Genomic DNA, 27,035 nt, shown 5'->3' on the forward strand with positions numbered 1-27,035 from the left:
TTTGTTTCAGTAGTGGACCTGACAGAGGACTGTGTTGTTGATGATCAAATCAAATCAAATGTATTTATATAGCCCTTCGTACATCAGCTGATATCTCAAAGTGCTGTACAGAAACCCAGCCTAAACCCCCAAACAGCAAGCAATGCAGGTGTAGAAGCACGATGGCTAGGAAAAACTCCCTAGAAAGGCCAAAACCTAGGAAAAAACCTAGAGAAGAACCGGGCTATGTGGGGTGGCCAGTCCTCTTCTGGCTGTGCCGGGTGGAGATTATAACAGAACATGGCCAAGATGTTCAAATGTTCATAAATGACCAGCATGGTCAAATAATAACAAGGCAGAACAGTTGAAACTGGAGCAGCAGCACAGTCAGGTGGACTGGGGACAGCAAGGAGTCATCATGTCAGGTAGTCCTGGGGCACGGTCCTAGGGCTCAGGTCCTCCGAGAGAGAGAAAGAAAGAGAGAATTAGAGAGAGCATATGTGGGGTGGCCAGTCCTCTTCTGACTGTGCCGGGTGGAGATTATAACAGAACATGGCCAAGATGTTCAAATGTTCATAAATGACCAGCATGGTTGAATAATAGTAAGGCAGAACAGTTGAAACTGGAGCAGCAGCATGGCCAGGTGGACTGGGGACAGCAAGGAGTCATCATGTCAGGTAGTCCTGGAGCATGGTCCTAGGGCTCAGGTCCTCCGAGAGAGAGAAAGAAAGAAGGAGAGAATTAGAGAACGCACACTTAGATTCACACAGGACACCGAATAGGACAGGAGAAGTACTCCAGATATAACAAACTGACCCTAGCCCCCCGACACAAACTACTGCAGAATAAATACTGGAGTCTGAGGTCCTTCACAGTTTTATTTGAGATGACTGTACAACCATTAAGATTAATTGTCAGATTCAACAGAAGATCTGTTTGTTTCTTGGGACCTAGAACAAGCATCTCTGTTTTGTCCGAGTTTAAAAGTAGAAAGTTTGCAGCCATCCACTTCCTTATGTCTGAAACACAGGCTTCTAGCGAGGGCAATTTTGGGGCTTCACCATGTTTCATTGAAATGTACAGCTGTGTGTCATCCGCATAGCAGTGGAAGTTAACATTATGTTTTCGAATAACATCCCCAAGAGGTAAAATGTATAGTGAAAACAATAGTGGTCCTAAAACGGAACCTTGAGGAACACCGAAATTTACAGTTGATTTGTCAGAGGACAAACCATTCACAGAGACAAACTGATATCTTTCCGACAGATAAGATCTAAACCAGGCCAGAACTTGTCCGTGTAGACCAATTTGGGTTTCCAATCTCTCCAAAAGAATGTGGTGATCGATAGTATCAAAAGCAGCACTAAGGTCTAGGAGCACGAGTACAGATGCAGAGCCTCGGTCCGATGCCATTAAAATGTCATTTACCACCTTCACAAGTGCCGTCTCAGTGCTATGATGGGGTCTAAAACCAGACTGAAGCATTTCGTATACATTGTTTGTCTTCAGGAAGGCAGTGAGTTGCTGCGCAACAGCCTTCTCTAAAATTTTTGAGAGGAATGGAATATTCGATATAGGCCGATAGTTTTTTATATTTTCTGGGTCAAGGTTTGGCTTTTTCAAGAGAGGCTTTATTACTGCCACTTTTAGTGAGTTTGGTACACATCCAGTGGATAGAGAGCCGTTTATTATGTTCAACATAGGAGGGCCAAGCAGGAAACAAACAACATGATGATGTTGTTTGTTTCAGTGGTGGACCTGACAGAGGATATTGTGATGGTGGCCGTCCCGAGCCAGAGTGAGGAGGATGCGTCCCTCTGCGACTCATGTGTGGACAATACTCTGGGACAGGCTGAGACAGGAGGGGGACAGGAGACACCCCACCCAATGGACCCCCCATCCTGCCGGGCCGGCACCCCTCCACCCCCCAACCGGCCCAAACTACTGACCAGGCTGGGCAGTCTAGAGGGTAAGTCTCATATCAACTTCTAGCTAGCCTCTGTTACTGGCCTGTTAGCCTGCTAGCAAACGCTAAGAAGCCTCATACTGCTGGCTTAATACGGTCCAAGCTGGGCTGACAGGGGGTTGAATATATATATATATATATATATATATATAAATACTGTATACAGTGCATTCAGAAAGTATTAAGACCCCTTGTTTCTAAAATGATCAATCTACACACAATACCCAATAATGCCAAAGCAAAAACAGGTTTTGAGTCATTTTTGAAAAACAAATTATAAATAAAATCACATTTAGATAAGTTTTCAGACCCTTTACTCAAAACTTTGTTGAAGCACCTTTGGCAGCGATTACAGCTTTAAGTCTTCTTTGGTATGATGCTACAAGCTTGGCACACCTGTATTTGGGGAGTTTCTTCCATTCTTCTCTGCAGATCCTCTCAAGCTCTGTCAGGTTGGATGGGGAGCCTTGCTGCACAGCTATTTTCAGGTCTCTCCAGAGATGTTTGATCAGGTTCAAGTCCGGGCTCTGGTTGGGCCACTTAAGGACATTCAGAGACTCCTGCGTTGTCTTGGCTGTGTGAGGAAGGGTTGTTGGAAGGTGAATCTTCGCCCCAGTCTGAGATCCTGAGCGCTCTGGAGCAGGTTTTCATCAAGGATCTCTCTGTACTTTGTTCCGTTCATCTTTCCCTTGATCCTGACTAGTCTCCTAGTCCCTGCTGATAACAGACAGGTCCTCAACCTAATCCATGAAGAGGTCTCCAACCATAATGTCTGATAACAGACAGGTCCTCAACCTAATCCATGAATCCATAATGTCTGTACCATTTCACCCAGGACCTTCACCAATTATATTTACCAACAGAGTAACACTGTCTGATAACAGGTCATATCCCATGAAGAGATCTCCAACCATTCTACCCAGGACCTTCACCATTATATTTACCAACAGAGTAACAGTAACATTATATTATTATCATACTCTCTCCAGGTCCTCACCCTTTCCCTAAGTCGGGTGCTAACCCAGAGAGAAAGAAGTCTCCAGCCACTTTCCCCAGGACCTTCACTCTGCCCAGAACCTCCCCGGATTCCTTGCTGAGAGGACGGATCACCACGCCTACTGGCTCTCCCCACCTGGGGATGCTGCACCCCCCACCACCACCCAGCTGCATCATTGAGGAGCTCCATCGCGCCCTGGCCACCAAACACAGACAGCACAGGTAGGACACCAATCAATGAATCACCAAACACAGACAGCACAGGTAGGACACCAATCACAGACAGCACAGGTAGGACACCAATCAATCAATCACCAAACACAGACAGCACAGGTAGGACACCAAACACAGACAGCACAGGTAGGACACCAATCACAGACAGCACATTTTGGACACCAATCACAGACAGCACAGGTAGGACACCAATCAATCAATCACCAAACACAGACAGCACAGGTAAGACACCAAACACAGACAGCACAGGTAGGACACCAATCACAGACAGCACAGGTAGGACACCAAACACAGACAGCACAGGTAGGACACCAAACACAGACAGCACAGGTAGGACACCAATCACAGACAGCACAGGTAGGACACCAATCACTGACAGCACAGGTAGGACACTAATCACAGACAGCACAGGTAGGACACCAAACACAGACAGCACAGGTAGGACACTAATCAATCAATCACCAAACACAGACAGCACAGGTAAGACACCAAACACAGACAGCACAGGTAGGACACCAATCACAGACAGCACAGGTAGGACACCAATCAATAAATCACCAAACACAGACAGCACAGGTAGGACACCAAACACAGACAGCACAGGTAGGACACCAAACACAGACAGCACAGGTAGGACACCAAACACAGACAGCACAGGTAGGACACCAATCACAGACAGCACAGGTAGGACACCAATCACTGACAGCACAGGTAGGACACTAATCACAGACAGCACAGGTAGGACACCAAACACAGACAGCACAGGTAGGACACTAATCACAGACAGCACAGGTAGGACACCAAACACAGACAGCACAGGTAGGACACCAATCACAGACAGCACAGGTAGGACACCAAACACAGACAGCACAGGTAGGACACAAATCAATCAATCACCAAACACAGACAGCACAGGTAGGACACCAAACACAGACAGCACAGGTAGGACACCAAACACAGACAGCACAGGTAGGACACCAAACACAGACAGCACAGGTAGGACACCAAACACAGACAGCACAGGTAGGAGACTAATCACAGACAGCACAGGTAGGACACCAATCACAGACAGCACAGGAAGGACATTAATCACAGACAGCACAGGTAGTACACCAATCACAGACAGCACAGGTAGGAGACTAATCACATACAGCACAGGTAGGACACCAATCACAGACAGCACAGGTAGGACACCAAACACAGACAGCACAGGTAGGAGACTAATCACAGACAGCACAGGTAGGACACCAATCAATCAATCACCAATCACAGACAGCACAGGTAAGACACCAAACACAGACAGCACAGGTAGGACACGAATCAAAGACAGCACAGGTAGGACACCAATCAATCAATCACCAAACACAGACAGCACAGGTAGGACACCAAACACAGACAGCACAGGTAGGACACCAATCACAGACAGCACAGGTAGGACACTAATCACAGATAGCACAGGTAGGACACCAAACACAGACAGCACAGGTAGGACACCAAACACAGACAGCACAGGTAGGACACTAATCATAGACAGCACAGGTAGGACACTAATCACAGACAGCACAGGTAGGACACCAATCAATCAATCACCAAACACAGACAGCACAGGTAGGACACCAAACACAGACAGCACAGGTAGGACACCAAACACAGACAGCACAGGTAGGACACCAAACACAGACAGCACAGGTAGGACACCAAACACAGACAGCACAGGTAGGACACCAAACACAGACAGCACAGGTAGGACACCAAACACAGACAGCACAGGTAGGACACCAAACACAGACAGCACAGGTAGGACACCAAACACAGACAGCACAGGTAGGACACCAAACACAGACAGCACAGGTAGGACACTAATCATAGACAGCACAGGTAGGACACTAATCACAGACAGCACAGGTAGGACACCAATCAATCAATCACCAAACACAGACAGCACAGGTAGGACACCAAACACAGACAGCACAGGTAGGACACCAAACACAGACAGCACAGGTAGGACACCAAACACAGACAGCACAGGTAGGACACCAAACACAGACAGCACAGGTAGGACACCAAACACAGACAGCACAGGTAGGACACCAAACACAGACAGCACAGGTAGGACACTAATCATAGACAGCACAGGTAGGACACTAATCACAGACAGCACAGGTAGGACACCAATCAATCAATCACCAAACACAGACAGCACAGGTAGGACACCAAACACAGACAGCACAGGTAGGACACCAAACACAGACAGCACAGGTAGGACACCAAACACAGACAGCACAGGTAGGACACCAAACACAGACAGCACAGGTAGGACACCAAACACAGACAGCACAGGTAGGACACCAAACACAGACAGCACAGGTAGGACACCAAACACAGACAGCACAGGTAGGACACCAAACACAGACAGCACAGGTAGGACACCAAACACAGACAGCACAGGTAGGACACCAATCACAGACAGCACAGGTAGGACACTAATCACAGATAGCACAGGTAGGACACCAAACACAGACAGCACAGGTAGGACACCAAACACAGACAGCACAGGTAGGACACCAAACACAGACAGCACAGGTAGGACACCAAACACAGACAGCACAGGTAGGACACCAAACACAGACAGCACAGGTAGGACACCAAACACAGACAGCACAGGTAGGACACTAATCACAGATAGCACAGGTAGGACACTAATCACAGATAGCACAGGTAGGACACCAAACACAGATAGCACAGGTAGGACACCAAACACAGACAGCACAGGTAGGACACCAAACACAGACAGCACAGGTAGGACACTAATCATAGACAGCACAGGTAGGACACTAATCACAGACAGCACAGGTAGGACACCAATCAATCAATCACCAAACACAGACAGCACAGGTAGGACACCAAACACAGACAGCACAGGTAGGACACCAAACACAGACAGCACAGGTAGGACACCAAACACAGACAGCACAGGTAGGACACCAAACACAGACAGCACAGGTAGGACACCAAACACAGACAGCACAGGTAGGACACCAAACACAGACAGCACAGGTAGGACACTAATCATAGACAGCACAGGTAGGACACTAATCACAGACAGCACAGGTAGGACACCAATCAATCAATCACCAAACACAGACAGCACAGGTAGGACACCAAACACAGACAGCACAGGTAGGACACCAATCACAGACAGCACAGGTAGGTCACCAATCACTGACAGCACAGGTAGGACACTAATCACAGACAGCACAGGTAGGACACCAATCACAGACAGCACAGGTAGGACACCGAACACAGACAGCACAGGTAGGACACCAATCAATCACCACTAATCATTATATTATTGATAAAGCCCTTTTTACATCTGCATTCGTCACAAAGTGCTTTACAGATAACCAGCCTAAAACCCCTAAGAGCAAAGCAGAGACAGAAGCACAGTGACTAGGAAGAACTCCCCCAACCAAGCAATGCAGAGACAGAAGCACAGTGACTAGGAAGAACTCCCCCAACCAAGCAATCAATCACCGAGCACAGACAGGACAGGTAGATGGATGGAAAGCATGTTGTTGTAGGGTAAAGTGCCTTGCTCAAGGCCACAACGGTTGAGGATTGTTAGGATGTGAACCCAGAAGCCCTTCAGTTGCCAGATCAATCCCCCCTTTTATTTGAAGGGATCTATGTGCTCTGTTGTCCTCCAGTTTCCAACCAAATGAGATACACTCTTCTCCGAAGCGTCGGTCTGACGGTCATCTGTTGCATACAGCCAGCGTGGAGAAAGAGCTGTTCGGAGCCTTGGAGAGAGAGAAGGAGAGAGAGAAGGAGAGGGAGAAGGAGAGAGAGAAGGAGAGAGAGAAGGAGAGGGAGAAGGAGAGAGAGAGAGAGTCAGATGAGAACAAGGAGAACAGACGTCTAGACGATCCTGACCGTTGGAACGACTCCGTCATCTCCGGTAAACACCCACACCCACACACACACCCACCCACCCACACACACACACAAACACACAAACGCGCACACATGCACACGCACAGAAGCACACACACACAAACACACACTCAAACACACACACACGCACACGCACAGAAGCACACACAAACATACATGTACACGCACACAAACACACACACATAGAAACACACCTTCAGCCAATCAGTGTTTGGCTGTGCTGCTGTAGTGCATTGTGTCCTCTACTCTCTGAGGCCTCAGAGTATCTCTCCTGTCCTATATATACAGAGTTATGTGGAGATACCTTCAAATTAGTGGATTCGGCTATTTCAGCCATACCCGTTACTGATAGGTGTATAAAATCAAGCACACAGCCATGCAATCTCCATAGACGAACATTGCCAGTAGGTCTTAGCATCATGTCTGATTCTCTGTAATAATGCATTGCCAGTAGGTCTTAGCATCATGTCTGATTCTCTGTAATAATGCATTGTCAGTAGGTCTTAGCATCATGTCTGATTCTCTGTAATAATGGTATGGGAATAATAATGCATTGTCAGTAGGTCTTAGCATCATGTCTGATTCTCTGTAATAATGCATTGTCAGTAGGTCTTAGCATCATGTCTGATTCTCTGTAATAATGCATTGTCAGTAGGTCTTAGCATCATGTCTGATTCTCTGTAATAATGCATTGTCAGTAGGTCTTAGCATCGTGTCTGATTCTCTGTAATAATGCATTGTCAGTAGGTCTTAGCATCGTGTCTGATTCTCTGTAATAACGGTATGGGAATAATAATGCATTGTCAGTAGGTCTTAGCATCATGTCTGATTCTCTGTAATAATGCATTGTCAGTAGGTCTTAGCATCGTGTCTGATTCTCTGTAATAATGCATTGTCAGTAGGTCTTAGCATCGTGTCTGATTCTCTGTAATAATGCATTGCCAGTAGGTCTTAGCATCGTGTCTGATTCTCTGTAATAATGCATGGTCAGTAGGTCTTAGCATCATGTCTGATTCTCTGTAATAATGCATTGTCAGTAGGTCTTAGCATCATGTCTGATTCTCTGTAATAATGCATTGTCAGTAGGTCTTAGCATCATGTCTGATTCTCTGTAATAATGCATTGCCAGTAGGTCTTAGCATCGTGTCTGATTCTCTGTAATAATGCATGGTCAGTAGGTCTTAGCATCATGTCTGATTCTCTGTAATAATGCATTGTCAGTAGGTCTTAGCATCATGTCTGATTCTCTGTAATAATGCATTGTCAGTAGGTCTTAGCATCATGTCTGATTCTCTGTAATAATGCATTGTCAGTAGGTCTTAGCATCGTGTCTGATTCTCTGTAATAATGCATTGTCAGTAGGTCTTAGCATCGTGTCTGATTCTCTGTAATAATGCATTGTCAGTAGGTCTTAGCATCGTGTCTGATTCTCTGTAATAATGCATTGTCAGTAGGTCTTAGCATCGTGTCTGATTCTCTGTAATAATGCATTGTCAGTAGGTCTTAGCATCGTGTCTGATTCTCTGTAATAATGCATTGTCAGTAGGTCTTAGCATCGTGTCTGATTCTCTGTAATAATGCATTGTCAGTAGGTCTTAGCATCGTGTCTGATTCTCTGTAATAATGCATTGTCAGTAGGTCTTAGCATCATGTCTGATTCTCTGTAATAATGCATTGTCAGTAGGTCTTAGCATCATGTCTGATTCTCTGTAATAATGCATTGTCAGTAGGTCTTAGCATCATGTCTGATTCTCTGTAATAATGCATTGTCAGTAGGTCTTAGCATCGTGTCTGATTCTCTGTAATAATGCATTGTCAGTAGGTCTTAGCATCGTGTCTGATTCTCTGTAATAATGCATTGTCAGTAGGTCTTAGCATCGTGTCTGATTCTCTGTAATAATGCATTGTCAGTAGGTCTTAGCATCATGTCTGATTCTCTGTAATAATGCATTGTCAGTAGGTCTTAGCATCATGTCTGATTCTCTGTAATAATGCATTGTCAGTAGGTCTTAGCATCGTGTCTGATTCTCTGTAATAATGCATTGTCAGTAGGTCTTAGCATCATGTCTGATTCCCTGTAATAATGCATTGTCAGTAGGTCTTAGCATCGTGTCTGATTCTCTGTAATAGTGCATTGTCAGTAGGTCTTAGCATCATGTCTGATTCTCTGTAATAATGCATTGTCAGTAGGTCTTAGCATCGTGTCTGATTCTCTGTAATAATGCATTGTCAGTAGGTCTTAGCATCATGTCTGATTCTCTGTAATAATGCATTGTCAGTAGGTCTTAGCATCATGTCTGATTCTCTGTAATAATGCATTGTCAGTAGGTCTTAGCATCATGTCTGATTCTCTGTAATAATGCATTGTCAGTAGGTCTTAGCATCGTGTCTGATTCTCTGTAATAATGCATTGTCAGTAGGTCTTAGCATCGTGTCTGATTCTCTGTAATAATGCATTGTCAGTAGGTCTTAGCATCATGTCTGATTCTCTGTAATAATGCATTGTCAGTAGGTCTTAGCATCATGTCTGATTCTCTGTAATGCATTGTCAGTAGGTCTTAGCATCGTGTCTGATTCTCTGTAATAATGCATTGTCAGTAGGTCTTAGCATCGTGTCTGATTCTCTGTAATAATGCATTGTCAGTAGGTCTTAGCATCGTGTCTGATTCTCTGTAATAATGCATTGTCAGTAGGTCTTAGCATCGTGTCTGATTCTCTGTAATAATGCATTGTCAGTAGGTCTTAGCATCGTGTCTGATTCTCTGTAATAATGCATTGTCAGTAGGTCTTAGCATCATGTCTGATTCTCTGTAATAATGCATTGTCAGTAGGTCTTAGCATCATGTCTGATTCTCTGTACTAATGGTATGGTAATAATAATGCATTGTATTTTGTAAAGTATTTTCTTTCACCAAACAACAACATGTTCAGTCACCTCCTTGTCTGAAGGACACGTGGAGAGACAGGTTATTAATGTCAAGCCCAGCAGGTTGTTTCAAAATGTGGACAGTCACCTCCTTGTCTGAAGGACACGTGGAGAGACAGGTTATCCATGTCAAGCCCAGCAGGTTGTTTCAAAATGTGGACAGTCACCTCCTTGTCTGAAGGACACGTGGAGAAACGGGTTATTCATGTCAAGCCCAGCAGGTTGTTTCAAAATGTGCGCTGGAAGTTGCTAAGAATTTTCACAACGTTCAAGTTTGAGCTCAGCAGGCCTGAAATTAGCTCAGTGCCGATTAGCTCAGCAGGCCTGAAATTAGCTCAGTGCCAATTAGCTCAGCAGGCCTGAAATTAGCTCAGTGCCGATTAGCTCAGCAGGCCTGAAATTAGCTCAGTGCCAATTAGCTCAGCAGGCCTGAAATTAGCTCAGTGCCGATTAGCTCAGCAGGCCTGAAATTAGCTCAGTGCCAATTAGCTCAGCAGGCCTGAAATTAGCTCAGTGCCAATTAGCTCAGCAGGCCTGAAATTAGCTCAGTGCCAATTCAGTAGGTCCAATTAGCTCAGCAGGCCTGAAATTAGCTCAGTGCCAATTAGCTCAGCAGGCCTGAAATTAGCTCAGTGCCAATTAGCTCAGCAGGCCTGAAATTAGCTCAGTGCCAATTAGCTCAGCAGGCCTGAAATTAGCTCAGTGCCAATTAGCTCAGCAGGCCTGAAATTAGCTCAGTGCCAATTAGCTCAGCAGGCCTGAAATTAGCTCAGTGCCAATTAGCTCAGCAGGCCTGAAATTAGCTCAGTGCCAATTAGCTCAGCAGGCCTGGAATTAGCTCAGTGCCAATTAGCTCAGCAGGCCTGAAATTAGCTCAGTGCCGACATGTTTTTGAGGGAACATTGATGATGGGATGTATAGACTATGGACAGTAGGTGGATAGAATATGTAGTATATCTGTAGAATACGTAGGATAGAATAGTATAGATACAGCAATGGTTGAATAGGATGGACTTGAATACCGTATATACATATGAAATGAGTAACACAGGTTGGAAACATTAAAGTGACCAGTGTTCCATTATTAAAGTGACCAGTGTTCCATTATTAAAGTTACCAGTGTTCCATTATTAAAGTGACCAGTGTTCCATTATTAAAGGGACCAGCGTTCCATTATTAAAGGGACCAGTGTTCCATTATTAAAATGACCAGTGTTCCATTATTAAAATGACCAGTGTTCCATTATTAAAGTGACTAGTGTTCCATTATTAAAGGGACCAGTGTTCCATTATTAAAGTGACCAGTGTTCCATTATTAAAGTGACCAGTGTTCCATTATTAAAGGGACCAGTGTTCCATTATTAAAGGGACCAGCGTTCCATTATTAAAGTGACCAGTGTTCCATTATTAAAATGACCAGTGTTCCATTATTAAAGTGACCAGTGTTCCATTATTAAAGGGACCAGCGTTCCATTATTAAAGGGACCAGTGTTCCATTATTAAAGTGACCAGTGTTCCATTATTAAAGGGACCAGTGTTCCATTATTAAAGGGACCAGTGTTCCATTATTAAAGGGACCAGTGTTCCATTATTAAAGGGACCAGCGTTCCATTATTAAAGTGACCAGTGTTCCATTATTAAAGGGACCAGCGTTCCATTATTAAAGTGGCCAGTGTTAAAGTGACCAGTGTTCCATTATTAAAGTTACCAGTGTTCCATTATTAAAGGGACCAGCGTTCCATTATTAAAGTGGCCAGTGTTCCATTATTAAAGTGACCAGTGTTCCATTGTTAAAGTGACCAGTGTTCCATTATTAAAGTGACTAGTGTTCCATTATTAAAGTGACCAGTGTTCCATTATTAAAGTGGCCAGTGTTCCATTATTAAAGTGACCAGTGTTCCATTATTAAAGTGACCAGTGTTAAAGTGACCAGTGTTCCATTATTAAAGGGACCAGCGTTCCATTATTAAAGTGACCAGTGTTCCATTATTAAAGTGACCAGTGTTAAAGTGACCAGTGTTCCATTATTAAAGTGACCAGTGTTCCATTATTAAACTGACCAGTGTTCCATTATGAAAGTGGCCAGTGTTCCATTATTAAAGTGACCAGTGTTCCATTATTAAAGTGACCAGTGTTCCATTATTAAAGTGACCAGTGTTCCATTATTAAAGTGACCAGTGTTCCATTATTAAAGTGGCCAGTGTTCCATTATTAAAGGGACCAGCGTTCCATTATTAAAGTGACCAGTGTTCCATTATTAAAGTGGCCAGTGTTCCATTATTAAACTGACCAGTGTTCCATTATTAAAGGGACCATTATTAAAGTGACCAGTGTTCCATTATTAATCTGACCAGTGTTCCATTATGAAAGTGACCAGTGTTCCATTATGAAAGTGACCAGTGTTCCATGATAGGGCTCTAAGGTGCAGGGATGAGTAACCGGTGGGCAGACCGCACCGCCCTCTCGAGAGCACTGTGGTTGCGGACAGTGCAGTTGCCGTACCAGGCGGTGACACAGCCCGACAGGATGCTTTCAATGCTGCATCTATAAAAGTTTGTGAGGGTCTTAGGGGCCAAGCTAAATTTCTTCAGCCTCGTGAAGAAGAGGCGCTGTTGCACTTTCTTCAACACACTGTCTATGTAGGTGGACCATTTCAGATTGTGAGTGATGTTTTATGCCGAGGAACTTGAAGCTTACCACCTTCTCCACTGCGTTCCCATCAATGTGGAACGCATTGGGTCGTGGTCCCTCCGCTGTTTCCCGAAGTCCACGATCAGCTCCTTGTTGTTGACATTGAGTGAGAGGTTGTTTTCCTGGAACCACACTCCGCCACGACCCTCATCTCCTCCCTGTAGGCATTGTTGGTAATCATCTTTTTTTGTATTTGTATTTAGTGATATCCAATTGGTAGTTACAGTCTTGTCCCATCACTGCAACTCCACGTACTGGACTCGGGAGAGGCGAAGGTCGAGTGCCATGCATCTGCTCGAAAACACGCACCCGCCAGCCGCAATGCTTCTTCACACACTGCTCTCTTAACTTGGAAGTGTCAGAAGAAACGCCATACAGCTGGCGACTGAAGTCAACATGCCAGGCCGTCACAAGGAGTCGCTAGAGCGCGATGGGACAAAGGCATTTCAGCCGGCCAAACCCTCCTCTAACCCAGGTGATGCTGGGCCAATGGCGCGCCGCCTCATGGGTCTCCTGGTTGCGGCCGGCTGCAATACAGCCCGGGATCGAACCCGCATCTGTAGTGACACCTCTAGCACTGATTAGTGCTTTAGACCGCTGCGCCACTCTGCAGGCCCTGGCCTACCACTCTTGTGTCGTCTGCAAACTTGATGATTGAGTTGGGTGAACAGAGAGTACAGCAGGGGGCTGAGCACACACCCCTGTGTTGAGGATCAGCAAAGTGGAGGTGATGTTTCCTACCTTCACCACCTGGGGCTGCCCATCAGGAAGTCCAGGACCCAATTGCACAGGGCTCTGACCCAAGGCCTCAAGCTTAATGATGAGCTTGGACGGTATCATGGTGTTGAATGCTGAGCTGTAGTCAATGAACAGTGTTTTGATTTAGGTATTCTTCTTGTCCAGATGGGATAGGGCAGTGTGCAGAGGGAAGGCGATTTCATCGTCTGTGGATCTATTGGGGTGGTATGCAAACTGAAGTGGGTCTAGGGTGTCAGGTAAGGTAGAGGTAATATGATCCTTAACTAGCCTCTCAAAGCACTTCATGATGACAGATTTCAGTGCTATGGGGCAAAAGTAATTTAGTTCAGTTGCCTTTACTTTCTTGGGTACAGGAACATAGTCTATTGGTAAATAGCCCACCCAATTTACCTACCTCATCCCCATACTGTTTTTATTTATTTACTTTTCTGCTCTTTTGCACACCAGTATCTCTACCTGCACTCTACCTAATCTGCTAAATTGTAATTATTCGCCTACCTCCTTATGCCTTTTGCACACAAAGAGTATTTTTTTATATATTTTTCTACTGTGTTATTGACTTGATTATTGTTTACTCCGTGTGTAACTCTGTGTTGTTGTCTGTTCTCACTGCAATGCTTTATCTTGGCCAGGTCGCAGTTGCAAATGAGAACTTGTTCTCAACTAGCCTACCTGGTTAAATAAAGGTGTTCTCAACTAGCCTACCTGGTTAAATAAAGGTGTTCTCAACTAGCCTACCTGGTTAAATAAAGGTGTTCTCAACTAGCCTACCTGGTTAAATAAAGGTGTTCTCAACTAGCCTACCTGGTTAAATAAAGGTGTTCTCAACTAGCCTACCTGGTTAAATAAAGGTGAAATAAATAAACAACCTTGTTTAACTCCTCTTGAGAGTTTAAAACTTTCTGAGATGTAGCCATTCTTTACTATTTTACACCTAGGGTTACTATACATAACTTTATCACATTTTATAAGATATTCTCCAAAATTTAAATATTCTAGGCATTTATATATACTCTCCAGTCGTACTTTATCAAAAGCCTTTTCAAAAGCAGCTATGAAAACCAGGCCCCGATATTTCATAGTATTCTATTGTTTCCAGTACTTGTCTTATATTATCTCCAATGTATCGTCCATGTAAAAAACCTGTCTTAATAGGATGAATAATATCTGACAATACTTTTTAAATTCTATGGGCCAAGCATTTTGCTAGGAGTGAAGTGTAAGAGGTCTCCAATTTTTAAATGGACTGGATCTTTCTATATACCACTTGGGTCCTGTTTCAGTAATACTGATATCAGACCTTCTTGTTCCGTGTCTGATAATCTACCATTTATATAGGAGTGGCAGGACCAACTCTGCCAAGCAGGCTCAGAATCTTGAGGGGGCAGTGCTGCTCTAGGTCTCTGACCATCATTTTGGCTGCATACAGACTGCTTACAGCATGCATATAAAACAGTTAGGGACTTCTCCTCAGTATCTGGGTCATTCAGGTGGGTGTCTAGGGTATAGGGTTGTGGACCGTTCCATTACATTAGGACTTCTCCTGAGTCTCTGGGTCGTTCAGGTGGGTGTCTAGGGTATAGGGTCATGGACCGTACCATTACATTAGGACTTCTCCTTAGTATCTGGGTCATTCAGGTGGGTGTCTAGGGTATAGGGTCATGGACCGTACCATTACATTAGGACTTCTCCTTAGTATCTGGGTCATTCAGGTGGGTGTCTAGGGTATAGGGCTGTGGACCGTACCATTACATTAGGACTTCTCCTTAGTATCTGGGTCATTCAGGTGGGTGTCTAGGGTATAGGGTCATGGACCGTACCATTACATTAGCACTTCTCCTTAGTATCTGGGTCATTCAGGTGGGTGTCTAGGGTATAGGGTTATGGACCGTACCATTACATTAGGACTTCTCCTTAGTATCTGGGTCATTCAGGTGGGTGTCTAGGGTATAGGGTCATGGACCGTACCATTACATTAGGACTCCTCCTTAGTATCTGGGTCATTCAGGTGGGTGTCTAGGGTATAGGGTCATGGACCGTACCATTACATTAGGACTTCTCCTTAGTATCTGGGTCATTCAGGTGGGTGTCTAGGGTATAGGGTTGTGGACCGTACCATTACATTAGGACTTCTCCTTAGTATCTGGGTCATTCAGGTGGGTGTCTAGGGTATAGGGTTGTGGACCATACCATTACATTAGGACTTCTCCTTAGTATCTGGGTCATTCAGGTGGGTGTCTAGGGTATAGGGTTGTGGACCGTACCATTACATTAGGACTTCTCCTTAGTATCTGGGTCATTCAGGTGGGTGTCTAGGGTATAGGGCTGTGGACCGTACCATTACATTAGGACTTCTCCTTAGTATCTGGGTCATTCAGGTGGGTGTCTAGGGTATAGGGTCATGGACCGTACCATTACATTAGCACTTCTCCTTAGTATCTGGGTCATTCAGGTGGGTGTCTAGGGTATAGGGTTATGGACCGTACCATTACATTAGGACTTCTCCTTAGTATCTGGGTCATTCAGGTGGGTGTCTAGGGTATAGGGTCATGGACCGTACCATTACATTAGGACTCCTCCTTAGTATCTGGGTCATTCAGGTGGGTGTCTAGGGTATAGGGTCATGGACCGTACCATTACATTAGGACTTCTCCTTAGTATCTGGGTCATTCAGGTGGGTGTCTAGGGTATAGGGCTGTGGACCGTACCATTACATTAGGACTTCTCCTTAGTATCTGGGTCATTCAGGTGGGTGTCTAGGGTATAGGGTTGTGGACCATACCATTACATTAGGACTTCTCCTTAGTATCTGGGTCATTCAGGTGGGTGTCTAGGGTATAGGGTTGTGGACCGTACCATTACATTAGGACTTCTCCTTAGTATCTGGGTCATTCAGGTGGGTGTCTAGGGTATAGGGCTGTGGACCGTACCATTACATTAGGACTTCTCCTTAGTATCTGGGTCATTCAGGTGGGTGTCTAGGGTATAGGGTCATGGACCGTACCATTACATTAGGACTTCTCCTTAGTATCTGGGTCATTCAGGTGGGTGTCTAGGGTATAGGGTCATGGACCGTACCATTACATTAGGACTTCTCCTTAGTATCTGGGTCATTCAGGTGGGTGTCTAGGGTATAGGGTTGTGGACCGTACCATTACATTAGGACTTCTCCTTAGTATCTGGGTCATTCAGGTGGGTGTCTAGGGTATAGGGCTGTGGACCGTACCATTACATTAGGACTTCTCCTTAGTATCTGGGTCATTCAGGTGGGTGTCTAGGGTATAGGGTTGTGGACCGTACCATTACATTAGGACTTCTCCTTAGTATCTGGGTCATTCAGGTGGGTGTCTAGGGTATAGGGTTGTGGACCGTACCATTACATTAGGACTTCTCCTTAGTATCTGGGTCATTCAGGTGGGTGTCTAGGGTATAGGGCTGTGGACCGTACCATTACATTAGGACTTCTCCTTAGTATCTGGGTCATTCAGGTGGGTGTCTAGGGTATAGGGTCATGGACCGTACCATTACATTAGGACTTCTCCTTAGTATCTGGGTCATTCAGGTGGGTGTCTAGGGTATAGGGTTGTGGACCGTACCATTACATTAGGACTTCTCCTTAGTATCTGGGTCATTCAGGTGGGTGTCTAGGGTATAGGGTTGTGGATCGTACCATTACATTAGGACTCCTCCTTAGTATCTGGGTCATTCAGGTGGGTGTCTAGGGTATAGGGCTGTGGACCGTACCATCAATATAGGACCATAAATAAATACATTTTAAATATAGTTTATTTTAAAAATGTAGTTCCCCATGATAGAACAATAAATTAATCAAATGTATAATTTATTTTAAAACACTGTTCCACCATGATATGACAATAAATAAGACGTATGAGTCATTATAAAAAGTATATCCATCATCTGAACAACATTGAAACCCTCTCACACCCCCGCTCACAATAATACATTGGTTCTGGGATATGCAACCATTTCCTTTCTCACTCAACGCAACACTTTTCCAAACATAAATAAACACACACCATCCACACATACTGTGCCTTCTGTTTACTGAGTTTGTATCTTCACCATGTTGAATTAGTGCTTTTGTGTTCCAGTTAGTTATATGTGAAGATAAATAGAAAAGCCATATGTTTTATTGTATTGTTACAGTCCATAACCAGGCTAGAATTGTGTTTCATTATTTCCCTGGTCTATAAGAACTTGGTCATTTTTAAAATAACCATGGAGTAGTCTTTGTGTCTCTGAACAACTGGCTGTTTAAAATAGCCATGGAGGAGTCTTTGTGTCTCTGAACAACTGGCTGTTTAAAATAACCAAGGAGTAGTCTTTGTGTCTCTGAACAACTGGCTGTTTAAAATAACCATGGAGTAGTCTTTGTGTCTCTGAACAACTGGCTGATTAAAATAACCATGGAGTAGTCTTTGTGTCTCTGAACAACTGGCTGTTTAAAATAACCATGGAGTAGTCTTTGTGTCTCTGAACAACTGGCTGATTAAAATAACCATGGAGTCGTCTTTGTGTCTCTGAACAACTGGCTGTTTAAAATAACCATGGAGTAGTCTTTGTGTCTCTGAACAACTGGCTGTTTAAAATAACCATGGAGTAGTCTTTGTGTCTCTGAACAACTGGCTGTTTAAAATAACCATGGAGTAGTCTTTGTGTCTCTGAACAACTGGTTATCAATATATCGTTTATCGTTTATTTTCCTTGAAAATTGGATACAATTGGATACAGGACTTCACGCCGTTCTGCAATTTCCTTCGGTAACTGGTCATTAATGCCAATTTTGGTCCCTGCAAGTCTCTTTCTCTCGGAGGACCTGAGCCCTAGGACCATGCCTCAAGACTACCTGGCATGATGACTCCTTGCTGTCCCCAGTCCACCTGGGTGTGCTGCTGTTCCAGTTTAAATTGTTCTGCCTGCGGCTATGGAACCCTGACCTGTTCACCGGACGTACTACCTGTCCCAGACCTGCTGTCTCTAGAGACAGCGGGAGTGGCTGAGATACTCTTAATGATCTGCTATGAAAAGCCAACTGACATTTACTCCTGAGGTGCTGACTTGCTGCACCCTCGACAACTACTGTGATTATTATTATTTGACCATGCTGGTCATTTATGCACATTTGAACATCTTGGCTATGTTCTGTTATAATCTCCACCCGGCACAGCCAGAAGAGGACTGGCCACCCCTCATAGCCTGGTTCCTCTCTAGGTTTCTTCCTAGGTTTTGGCCTTTCTAGGGAGTTTTTCCTAGCCACCGTGCTTCTACACCTGCATTGCTTGCTGTTTGGGGTTTTAGGCTGGGTTTCTGTACAGCACTTTGAGATATCAGCTGATGTAAGAAGGACTATATAAATACATTTGATTTGATTTGATTTTACCCAGGATTTTAACCATTATTTTACCTTTAAATGAAGCAAATTTGGCAACGATTATGTATATTGTTGGTACCATTTGAAAGGAAACACTTTGAAGTTAGTGTAAATGTGAAAGGAATGTAGTATAATATAACAATAGATCTGGTAGATCTGGATGGACAATACATCTTGTAGATCTGGACAATACATCTGGTAGATCTGGACAATACATCTGGTAGATCTGGACAATACATCTGGTAGATCTGGACAATACATCTGGTAGATCTGGACAATAGATCTGGTAGATCTGGCAGCAGTGTGTGTGTAACGCTTAAGACTGATCCAATGAACCATTGCATTTCCGCTCAACATTTTTGTATTTTTGTATCAAGACTGCCCAAGTGTGCCTAATAAGTTTTAATAATAACTTGTCTCAAACAATAGCATGGTATTCTTTCACTGTAATTGGACAGTGCATTTAGATGAACAAGAATTAAACTTTTTGCCAATATCAGATATGTCTATGTCCTGGGAAATGTTCTTGTTACTTACAACCTCATGCTAATAGCATTAGGCTACGTTAGCTCAACCGTCCCGTGGACGAGACAGCAATCCCCTAGACGTTTAAAATACCTTATGTTAGCTCAGACTGCTGGAATAATGGTTCTGACACTTGCTGTGGTAATAATGGGTAATAAATGGCTATAACTGGTTATAACACCGACAGGCACCCTGCCCCGGTACTTACTGTGGTAATAATGGGTAATAAATGGTTATAACTGGTTATAACACCGACAGGCACCCTGCCCCGGTACTTACTGTGGTAATAATGGGTAATAAATGGTTATAACTGGTTATAACACCGACAGGCACCCTGCCACGGTACTTACTGTGGTAATAATGGGTAATAAATGGTTATAACTGGTTATAACACCGACAGGCACCCTGCCCCGATACTTACTGTGGTAATAATGGGTAATAAATGGTTATAACTGGTTATAACACTGACAGGCACCCTGCCCCGGTACTTACTGTGGTAATAATGGGTAATAAATGGTTATAACTGGTTATAACACTGACAGGCACCCAGCCCCGATACTTACTGTCTTTATCAATAGAGTTACAATGTGTGTGTGTGTGTGTGTGTGTGTGTGTGTGTGTGTGTGTGTGTATGTGTAGGCACCCTGCCGCGGCGGATGCGTAAGGAGTTGTTAACGGTGAAGCTTCGTAACCGGCCCAGTCAGCAGGAGCTGGAGGACAGAAACATCTTCCCTGTTCGCTCAGACCTGGAGAGACAGGAGACACGACAGCACATAGAGACCAAGCTGGCCAAGTGAGTCCCCTATCTATCTATCTATCTATCTATCTATCTATCTATCTATCTATCTATCTATCTATCTATCTATCTATCTATCTATCTATCTATCTATCTATCTATCTATCTATCTATCTATCTATCTATCTATCTATCTATCTCATGGCCAAGTGAGTTATTTACACACACAGTGTGACCTAGAGTCGCTCTCTCAGTCTCTCTCTGTCTCTCTCTCTCTCTATTCAGTTTGCTTTATTGGCATAAAGCAATAATGTACACATACTGTCAAAGCTTACTTTGGAGATTTACAATATTAACATAATTTAAATAATAATAATCAACATGTGCTACTGTCCTGTCTAGCAGTCGAGACTCAAAACTCTGATGAGGCCATATGGAAAGCCCAACAGGATGATCCAGAAGTACAGGCTTTGTACCAGACTTTCCTGGAAGATAGACACTGTGTGTTTTGAAACTTCTGTATGTGTAATGTTTACTGTTCATTTTTATTGTTTATTTCACTTTATATATTATCTACCTCACTTGCTTTGGCAATGTTAACACATGTTTCCCATGTCAATAAAGCCCTTGAATTGAATTGAATTGAAAAGATGGTCAAATCCTACCACCAAGCTGACCAACATTGAAGACAAAGTGTACTGATTTGTACAACTACCTCACAGAACACTCTACCAAATGTACATACCTGAAACTCTACGCCTTCAACTGCTTCAACATTTCCATGAAGACCCATTGGCTGGTCATTTGGGCAGGTTCAAAACCTACAAGCGGTTGCAAGCGTTACTCTACTGGCCACATCTGAGCATGGATGTGAAGTCACACAACTGTCAGGTTTGTCAAATGTACAAACCAGAAGGTAGAAAGCCTGCTGGCAAGTTGCAGCAAACGGTGGTTACCCGACCTTGGGAAATGTTAGGAGTGGATTTGATGGGTCCATTTCCTAGAAGCTCCAATCAGAATGTGTACATGCTTGTTTTTGTTGATTACTATTCCAAGCGGGTGGAGCTCTTTGCCCTTCGTCAGGCCACAGCGAGGACCGTCTTTAAAAGCACTTAAGCTTAGGGCTTACTTTTTCGAACATTCTGTTAAAAATCGCGCAACATTTCAGCGTCCTGCTACTCATGCCAGGAATATAGTATATGCATATGATTAGTATGTGTGGATAGAAAACACTCTGACGTTTCTAAAACTGGTTAAATCACGGCTGTGACTATAACAGAACGTGTGTTTCGTCGAAAAGCCCAAGGAAAACTGATCACCAAAAAGTGGAAAAAATATCAATGCGCCACTTGCATGTATTGTCTATGGCACAGCAAATTAGATGGGGCCGAGATTACAAGTCCTACAGCTTCCACACGATGTCGCCAGTCTTGGCAATTGCCTGGGAGTTGTTCCTTGGTCAAACGAGGAAGACAGACCCCATTCCATCCGGTCTCCGACAGGATGTTTTGGAAGAGAGATTTCCGACCATGAGTTGAAGACGTGGAGCTATTGAATACACATCGCCCCGTGATCATTTTGATAGATTATTAACGTTTACTAATACCTAAAGTTGGATTACAAAAGTATTTCGAAGTGTTTTGTGAAAGTTTATCGTCGACTTTTTTAATTTAAAAAAATGACGTTGCGTTTTAAAACAGTGTTTTTTTCTGGATCACACACTTTTCATAGATCGATATTTTGGGTATATATATGGACCGATTTAATAAAAAAAAAGACCCAATAGTGATGTTTATGGGACATATAGGAGTGCCAACAAAGAAGCTTGTCAAAGGTAATGAATGTTTTATATTTTATTGTGCGGTTTGTGTAGCGCCGGCTATGCTAATTATTTTGTTTACGTCCCCTTCAGGTATTTCGGGGTGTTGCATGCTATCAGATAATAGCTTCTCATGCTTTCGCCGAAAAGCATTTTAAAAATCTGACTTGTTGGCTGGATTCACAACGAGTGTAGCTTTAATTCAGTACCCTGCATGTGTGTTTTAATGAACGTTTGAGTTTTAACGAGTGCTATTAGCATTTGGCGTGGCGCATTTGCATTTCCTGATGGCTAGATGGGACGCCTGCGTGTTGGGTGGGCTTAAGAGGTTTATCATCCTCACAAAATAGATCCTGACTCGCTGGAGTGCCTGATTACATCCTGTCTGACCGAGGTTCCCAATTAGTATCTGATCTCTTTGAGGAGACCTGCCAAAGATGGAACCTGAGACATAAGTTGACCACGGCCTATCACCCACAAACCAACCTCACCGAGAGGGTTAATCGAACCTTGAAGACAATGGTTGCTTCGGATGTAGGGACCCGGCACAAACACTGGGACAAGCACCTTCACGTTTGGATTTGCCCTGAATTTTGCTGTGCATTAGTCCACTGGAATCACCTCCGCAGAGCTGAACCTGAGTCATCCCCTCGGAGGACCCTTGGATATGGTGCTACAGCCCCAGGAGGTTACTCCAGACTCTGCTTGCTATGATCAGGTAGTCAATCTCCATGACTTGAGAGCTCTTGTCTCAAAGAACATGATCCAGGCTCGACTCAAGCAGAAGAGAAATGATAAGAACAGACGAGACATGCAGTTCCAGGTTAGTGATCGGGTGTGGCTTCGCTCTCATCCTTACTCAAAAGCTGAACAATTCTTCTCGGCCAAGCTCGCTCCTAAATGGCAAGGACCATATAGGATTGTGGAGCAGATGGGCCCTCTGAACGACCGAGTGGTGAAAGAGGACACAGGTGAAGATATGCACGATGTCTCACGTCTTAAGGCCTGTTACCCCTCGGCTGAGGAATTGGAGGAAATTGAGCACCACAAGGTCCTGGATATGTTTGAAGAGGAAAGTGAGGAGACTTTTCCCCGGATTCCCAGACCCAGAAGTCTCACGCCTTAAGGCCTGTGACCCCTCAGCTGAGGAGCGGGAGCGCCAAAAAGTCATTAATATTTTCGTAGAGGAAAGTGATGAGACTTTTCTCGGTTTCCGCGACTAAAATGTGCCTTCCAGGGCAATGGTTGGCTTTTTCCAGGGGAAGGGGTGTGTGATGGCCCTGAATTTGTCTGATCCGTCTCAGTGCTTCTCCTTCCAATAGGGCACTTCCTCTTTAATTCCCAATTAAATAGCCAGCATCAGCTGCACTGGGTTGTGATGGTGGTGCGAAAGAGGAAGTGTTTCAACCCTCAGTTCCGAAGCGTCTTTACTCCGTTTGTTTTGTTGTATTTAAAAGTCTGCTTTGTAGCCTTGTCTTAAAGTTGAACCAGCATCGGATCCACTCATTGCTTCCTTTTGGACTACACATCTGTTAGTCTCTGCTGGTTCTTCGGGGCCTTTCTTGCTGGAGATTTGTTGGCGGAATGGATTGTCTGACTGACCGATTGACTACATATATTTTGCATATGGTGTTTCATTTGTTTAAGTATGATCTGTACCTTGATGAGTTATGTGGTCAGTTGTAGTTGAAGATTTATTGAGATTTGATACTCTTTATGGTTGTGTTGTAAAGAGTTTGATATTTTGATTGTGTGATTGAGACTGGGTCTATGCTCCTCTTCATGAATGGACAAACATTGCGTGACTAAGGTCACTTGAGTCCACTGAACTCCTTTACCGGGCTGGACTCTTTTAGGCCCGGGGTATGGACCTTTCTTGAGAAACCAGAGCTCGTTGTTTGTTATATTATTATGTGTGTGATCATTTATGTTGGTAATACAACACCACGCAAAATAATAAAGTTGTTTTGAAGTTATTTCCAATGTTTTAAGGGTTTATGTCCTGACCTTTACATGAGTCCTTTTTATTGGTGTAGACAGATGAGACGGGACTCATTCTCTTCCAAACAAAAAGGAGCAATCAATATTTTCTCTAGTAGTTAAAACCATTATTGTGTGTGTGTGTGTGTGTGTGTGTGTGTGTGTGTGTGTGTGTGTGTGTGTGTGTGTGTGTGTGTGTGTGTGTGTGTGTGTGTGTGTGTACAGATGCAGTCAGCCACACTCGTCTGGTTCAAAATCACCTGGGGAAAAATATTTGACTGCATTAAACTGATAAGTGTCATGCGGCCTCGTCATCACCTGGGAAATGTCAGTATTTTGTATCTTCTATGCTGTTAGAACATCTGTATGGCCGGGGAATACAGTTTAGTGTATTGCAGAGACAAGGGGAGAAGTGAAGAGGGGAAGGGAATCCTGGTGTGCTATATATAGCTTTGTAGTTGTCAGCTCAGCTGAAATACTGCGGCACACAGCCCTAATCAATGTCTCCTCTATGTCACACAGCCCTAATCAATGTCTCCTCTATATCACACAGCCCTAATCAATGTCTCCTCTATGTCACACAGCCCTAATCAATGTCTCCTCTATGTCACACAGCCCTAATCAATGTCTCCTCTATGTCACACAGCCCTAATCAATGTCTCCTCTATGTCACACAGCCCTAATCAATGTCTCCTCTATGTCACACAGCCCTAATCAATGTCTCCTCTATGTCACACAGCCCTAATCAATGTCTCCTCTATGTCACACAGCCCTAATCAATGTCTCCTCTATGTCACACAGCCCTAATCAATGTCTCCTCTATGTCACACAGCCCTAATCAATGTCTCCTCTATGTCACACAGCCCTAATCAATGTCTCCTCTGTCACACAGCCCTAATCAATGTCTCCTCTATGTCACACAGCCCTAATCAATGTCTCCTCTATGTCACACAGCCCTAATCAATGTCTCCTCTATGTCACACAGCCCTAATCAATGTCTCTTCTATATCACACAGCCCTAATCAATGTCTCCTCTATGTCACACAGCCCTAATCAATGTCTCCTCTATGTCACACAGCCCTAATCAATGTCTCCTCTATATCACACAGCCCTAATCAATGTCTCCTCTGTCACACAGCCCTAATCAATGTCTCCTCTATATCACACAGCCCTAATCAATGTCTCCTCTATGTCACACAGCCCTAATCAATGTCTCCTCTGTCACACAGCCCTAATCAATGTCTCCTCTATATCACACAGCCCTAATCAATGTCTCCTCTATATCACACAGCCCTAATCAATGTCTCCTCTATGTCACACAGCCCTAATCAATGTCTCCCCTATGTCACACAGCCCTAATCAATGTCTCCTCTATGTCACACAGCCCTAATCAATGTCTCCTCTATGTCACACAGCCCTAATCAATGTCTCCTCTGTCACACAGCCCTAATCAATGTCTCCTCTATATCACACAGCCCTAATCAATGTCTCCTCTATGTCACACAGACCTAATCAATGTCTCCTCTATGTCACACAGCCCTAATCAATGTCTCCTCTATGTCACACAGCCCTAATCAATGTCTCCTCTATGTCACACAGCCCTAATCAATGTCTCCTCTATGTCACACAGCCCTAATCAATGTCTCCTCTATGTCACAGCACCGCTGCTCTCCTCCCCTTGCTGAAAAGGAGGGAGATGGAGGCGGGTATGCAGGGTGATAGATTGTATTTTCTCCCTGATTGACTCTCCCATTCTTGTTTTGTTGTGGAATCTTGCTGTTACCGCAGTGATCTACATCTCTACCCTCAGTAATACCAGAGGTATCCTCTCCTATGGCTGTGTCTCAGTAATACCAGAGGTATCCTCTCCTCTGGCTGTGTCTCAGTAATACCAGAGGTATCCTCTCCTCTGGCTGTGTTTCAGTAATACCAGAGGTATCCTCTCCTATGGCTGTGTCTCAGTAATACCAGAGGTATCCTCTCCTCTGGCTGTGTCTCAGTAATACCAGAGGTATCCTCTCCTATAGCTGTGTCTCAGTAATACCAGAGGTATCCTCTCCTCTGGCTGTGTCTCAGTAATACCAGAGGTATCCTCTCCTATGGCTTTGTCTCAGTAATACCAGATGTATCCTCTCCTCTGGCTGTGTCTCAGTAATACCAGAGGTATCCTCTCCTATAGCTGTGTTTCAGTAATACCAGAGGTATCCTCTCCTCTGGCTGTGTCTCAGTAATACCAGAGGTATCCTCTCCTATAGCTGTGTCTCAGTAATACCAGAGGTATCCTCTCCTATAGCTGTGTTTCAGTAATACCAGAGGTATCCTCTCCTCTGGCTGTGTCTCAGTAATACCAGAGGTATCCTCTCCTCTGGCTGTGTCTCAGTAATACCAGAGGTATCCTCTCCTCTGGCTGTGTCTCAGTAATACCAGAGGTATCCTCTCCTATGGCTGTGTCTCAGTAATACCAGAGGTATCCTCTCCTCTGGCTGTGTTTCAGTAATACCAGAGGTATCCTCTCCTATGGCTGTGTTTCAGTAATACCAGAGGTATCCTCTCCTATGGCTGTGTCTCAGTAATACCAGAGGTATCCTCTCCTCTGGCTGTGTTTCAGTAATACCAGAGGTATCCTCTCCTATGGCTGTGTCTCAGTAATACCAGAGGTATCCTCTCCTCTGGCTGTGTCTCAGTAATACCAGAGGTATCCTCTCCTATAGCTGTGTTTCAGTAATACCAGAGGTATCCTCTCCTATAGCTGTGTCTCAGTAATACCAGAGGTATCCTCTCCTATAGCTGTGTCTCAGTAATACCAGAGGTATCCTCTCCTATAGCTGTGTCTCAGTAATACCAGAGGTATCCTCTCCTATAGCTGTGTCTCAGTAATACCAGAGGTATCCTCTCCTCTGACTGTGTCTCAGTAATACCAGAGGTATCCTCTCCTATAGCTGTGTCTCAGTAATACCAGAGGTATCCTCTCCTATAGCTGTGTCTCAGTAATACCAGAGGTATCCTCTCCTATAGCTGTGTTTCATCTACACAGACAGTTTTCATGAGGTACTCTATCTACACAGACCGTTTTCATGAG

At 44.2% G+C, this 27,035-nt stretch overlaps 1 protein-coding gene across 1 annotated transcript in view; it reads left to right on the forward strand.

Moving 5' to 3' along the window:
* The window catches only part of LOC118378495 (phosphatase and actin regulator 3-like), an 81,380-nt gene that overhangs the window by 39,957 nt on the left and 14,388 nt on the right, over nucleotides 1-27,035 (forward strand). The window contains exons 5-8 of the mRNA XM_052506617.1: nucleotides 1,730-1,948; nucleotides 2,935-3,163; nucleotides 6,883-7,133; nucleotides 20,061-20,214. Coding sequence (XP_052362577.1) covers nucleotides 1,730-1,948; nucleotides 2,935-3,163; nucleotides 6,883-7,133; nucleotides 20,061-20,214 — 853 coding nt within the window. The remainder of the gene's footprint in view (nucleotides 1-1,729; nucleotides 1,949-2,934; nucleotides 3,164-6,882; nucleotides 7,134-20,060; nucleotides 20,215-27,035) is intronic.

Source organism: Oncorhynchus keta, unplaced genomic scaffold, assembly GCF_023373465.1.
Source record: "Oncorhynchus keta strain PuntledgeMale-10-30-2019 unplaced genomic scaffold, Oket_V2 Un_contig_269_pilon_pilon, whole genome shotgun sequence".
Lineage (NCBI taxonomy): Eukaryota > Metazoa > Chordata > Actinopteri > Salmoniformes > Salmonidae > Oncorhynchus > Oncorhynchus keta.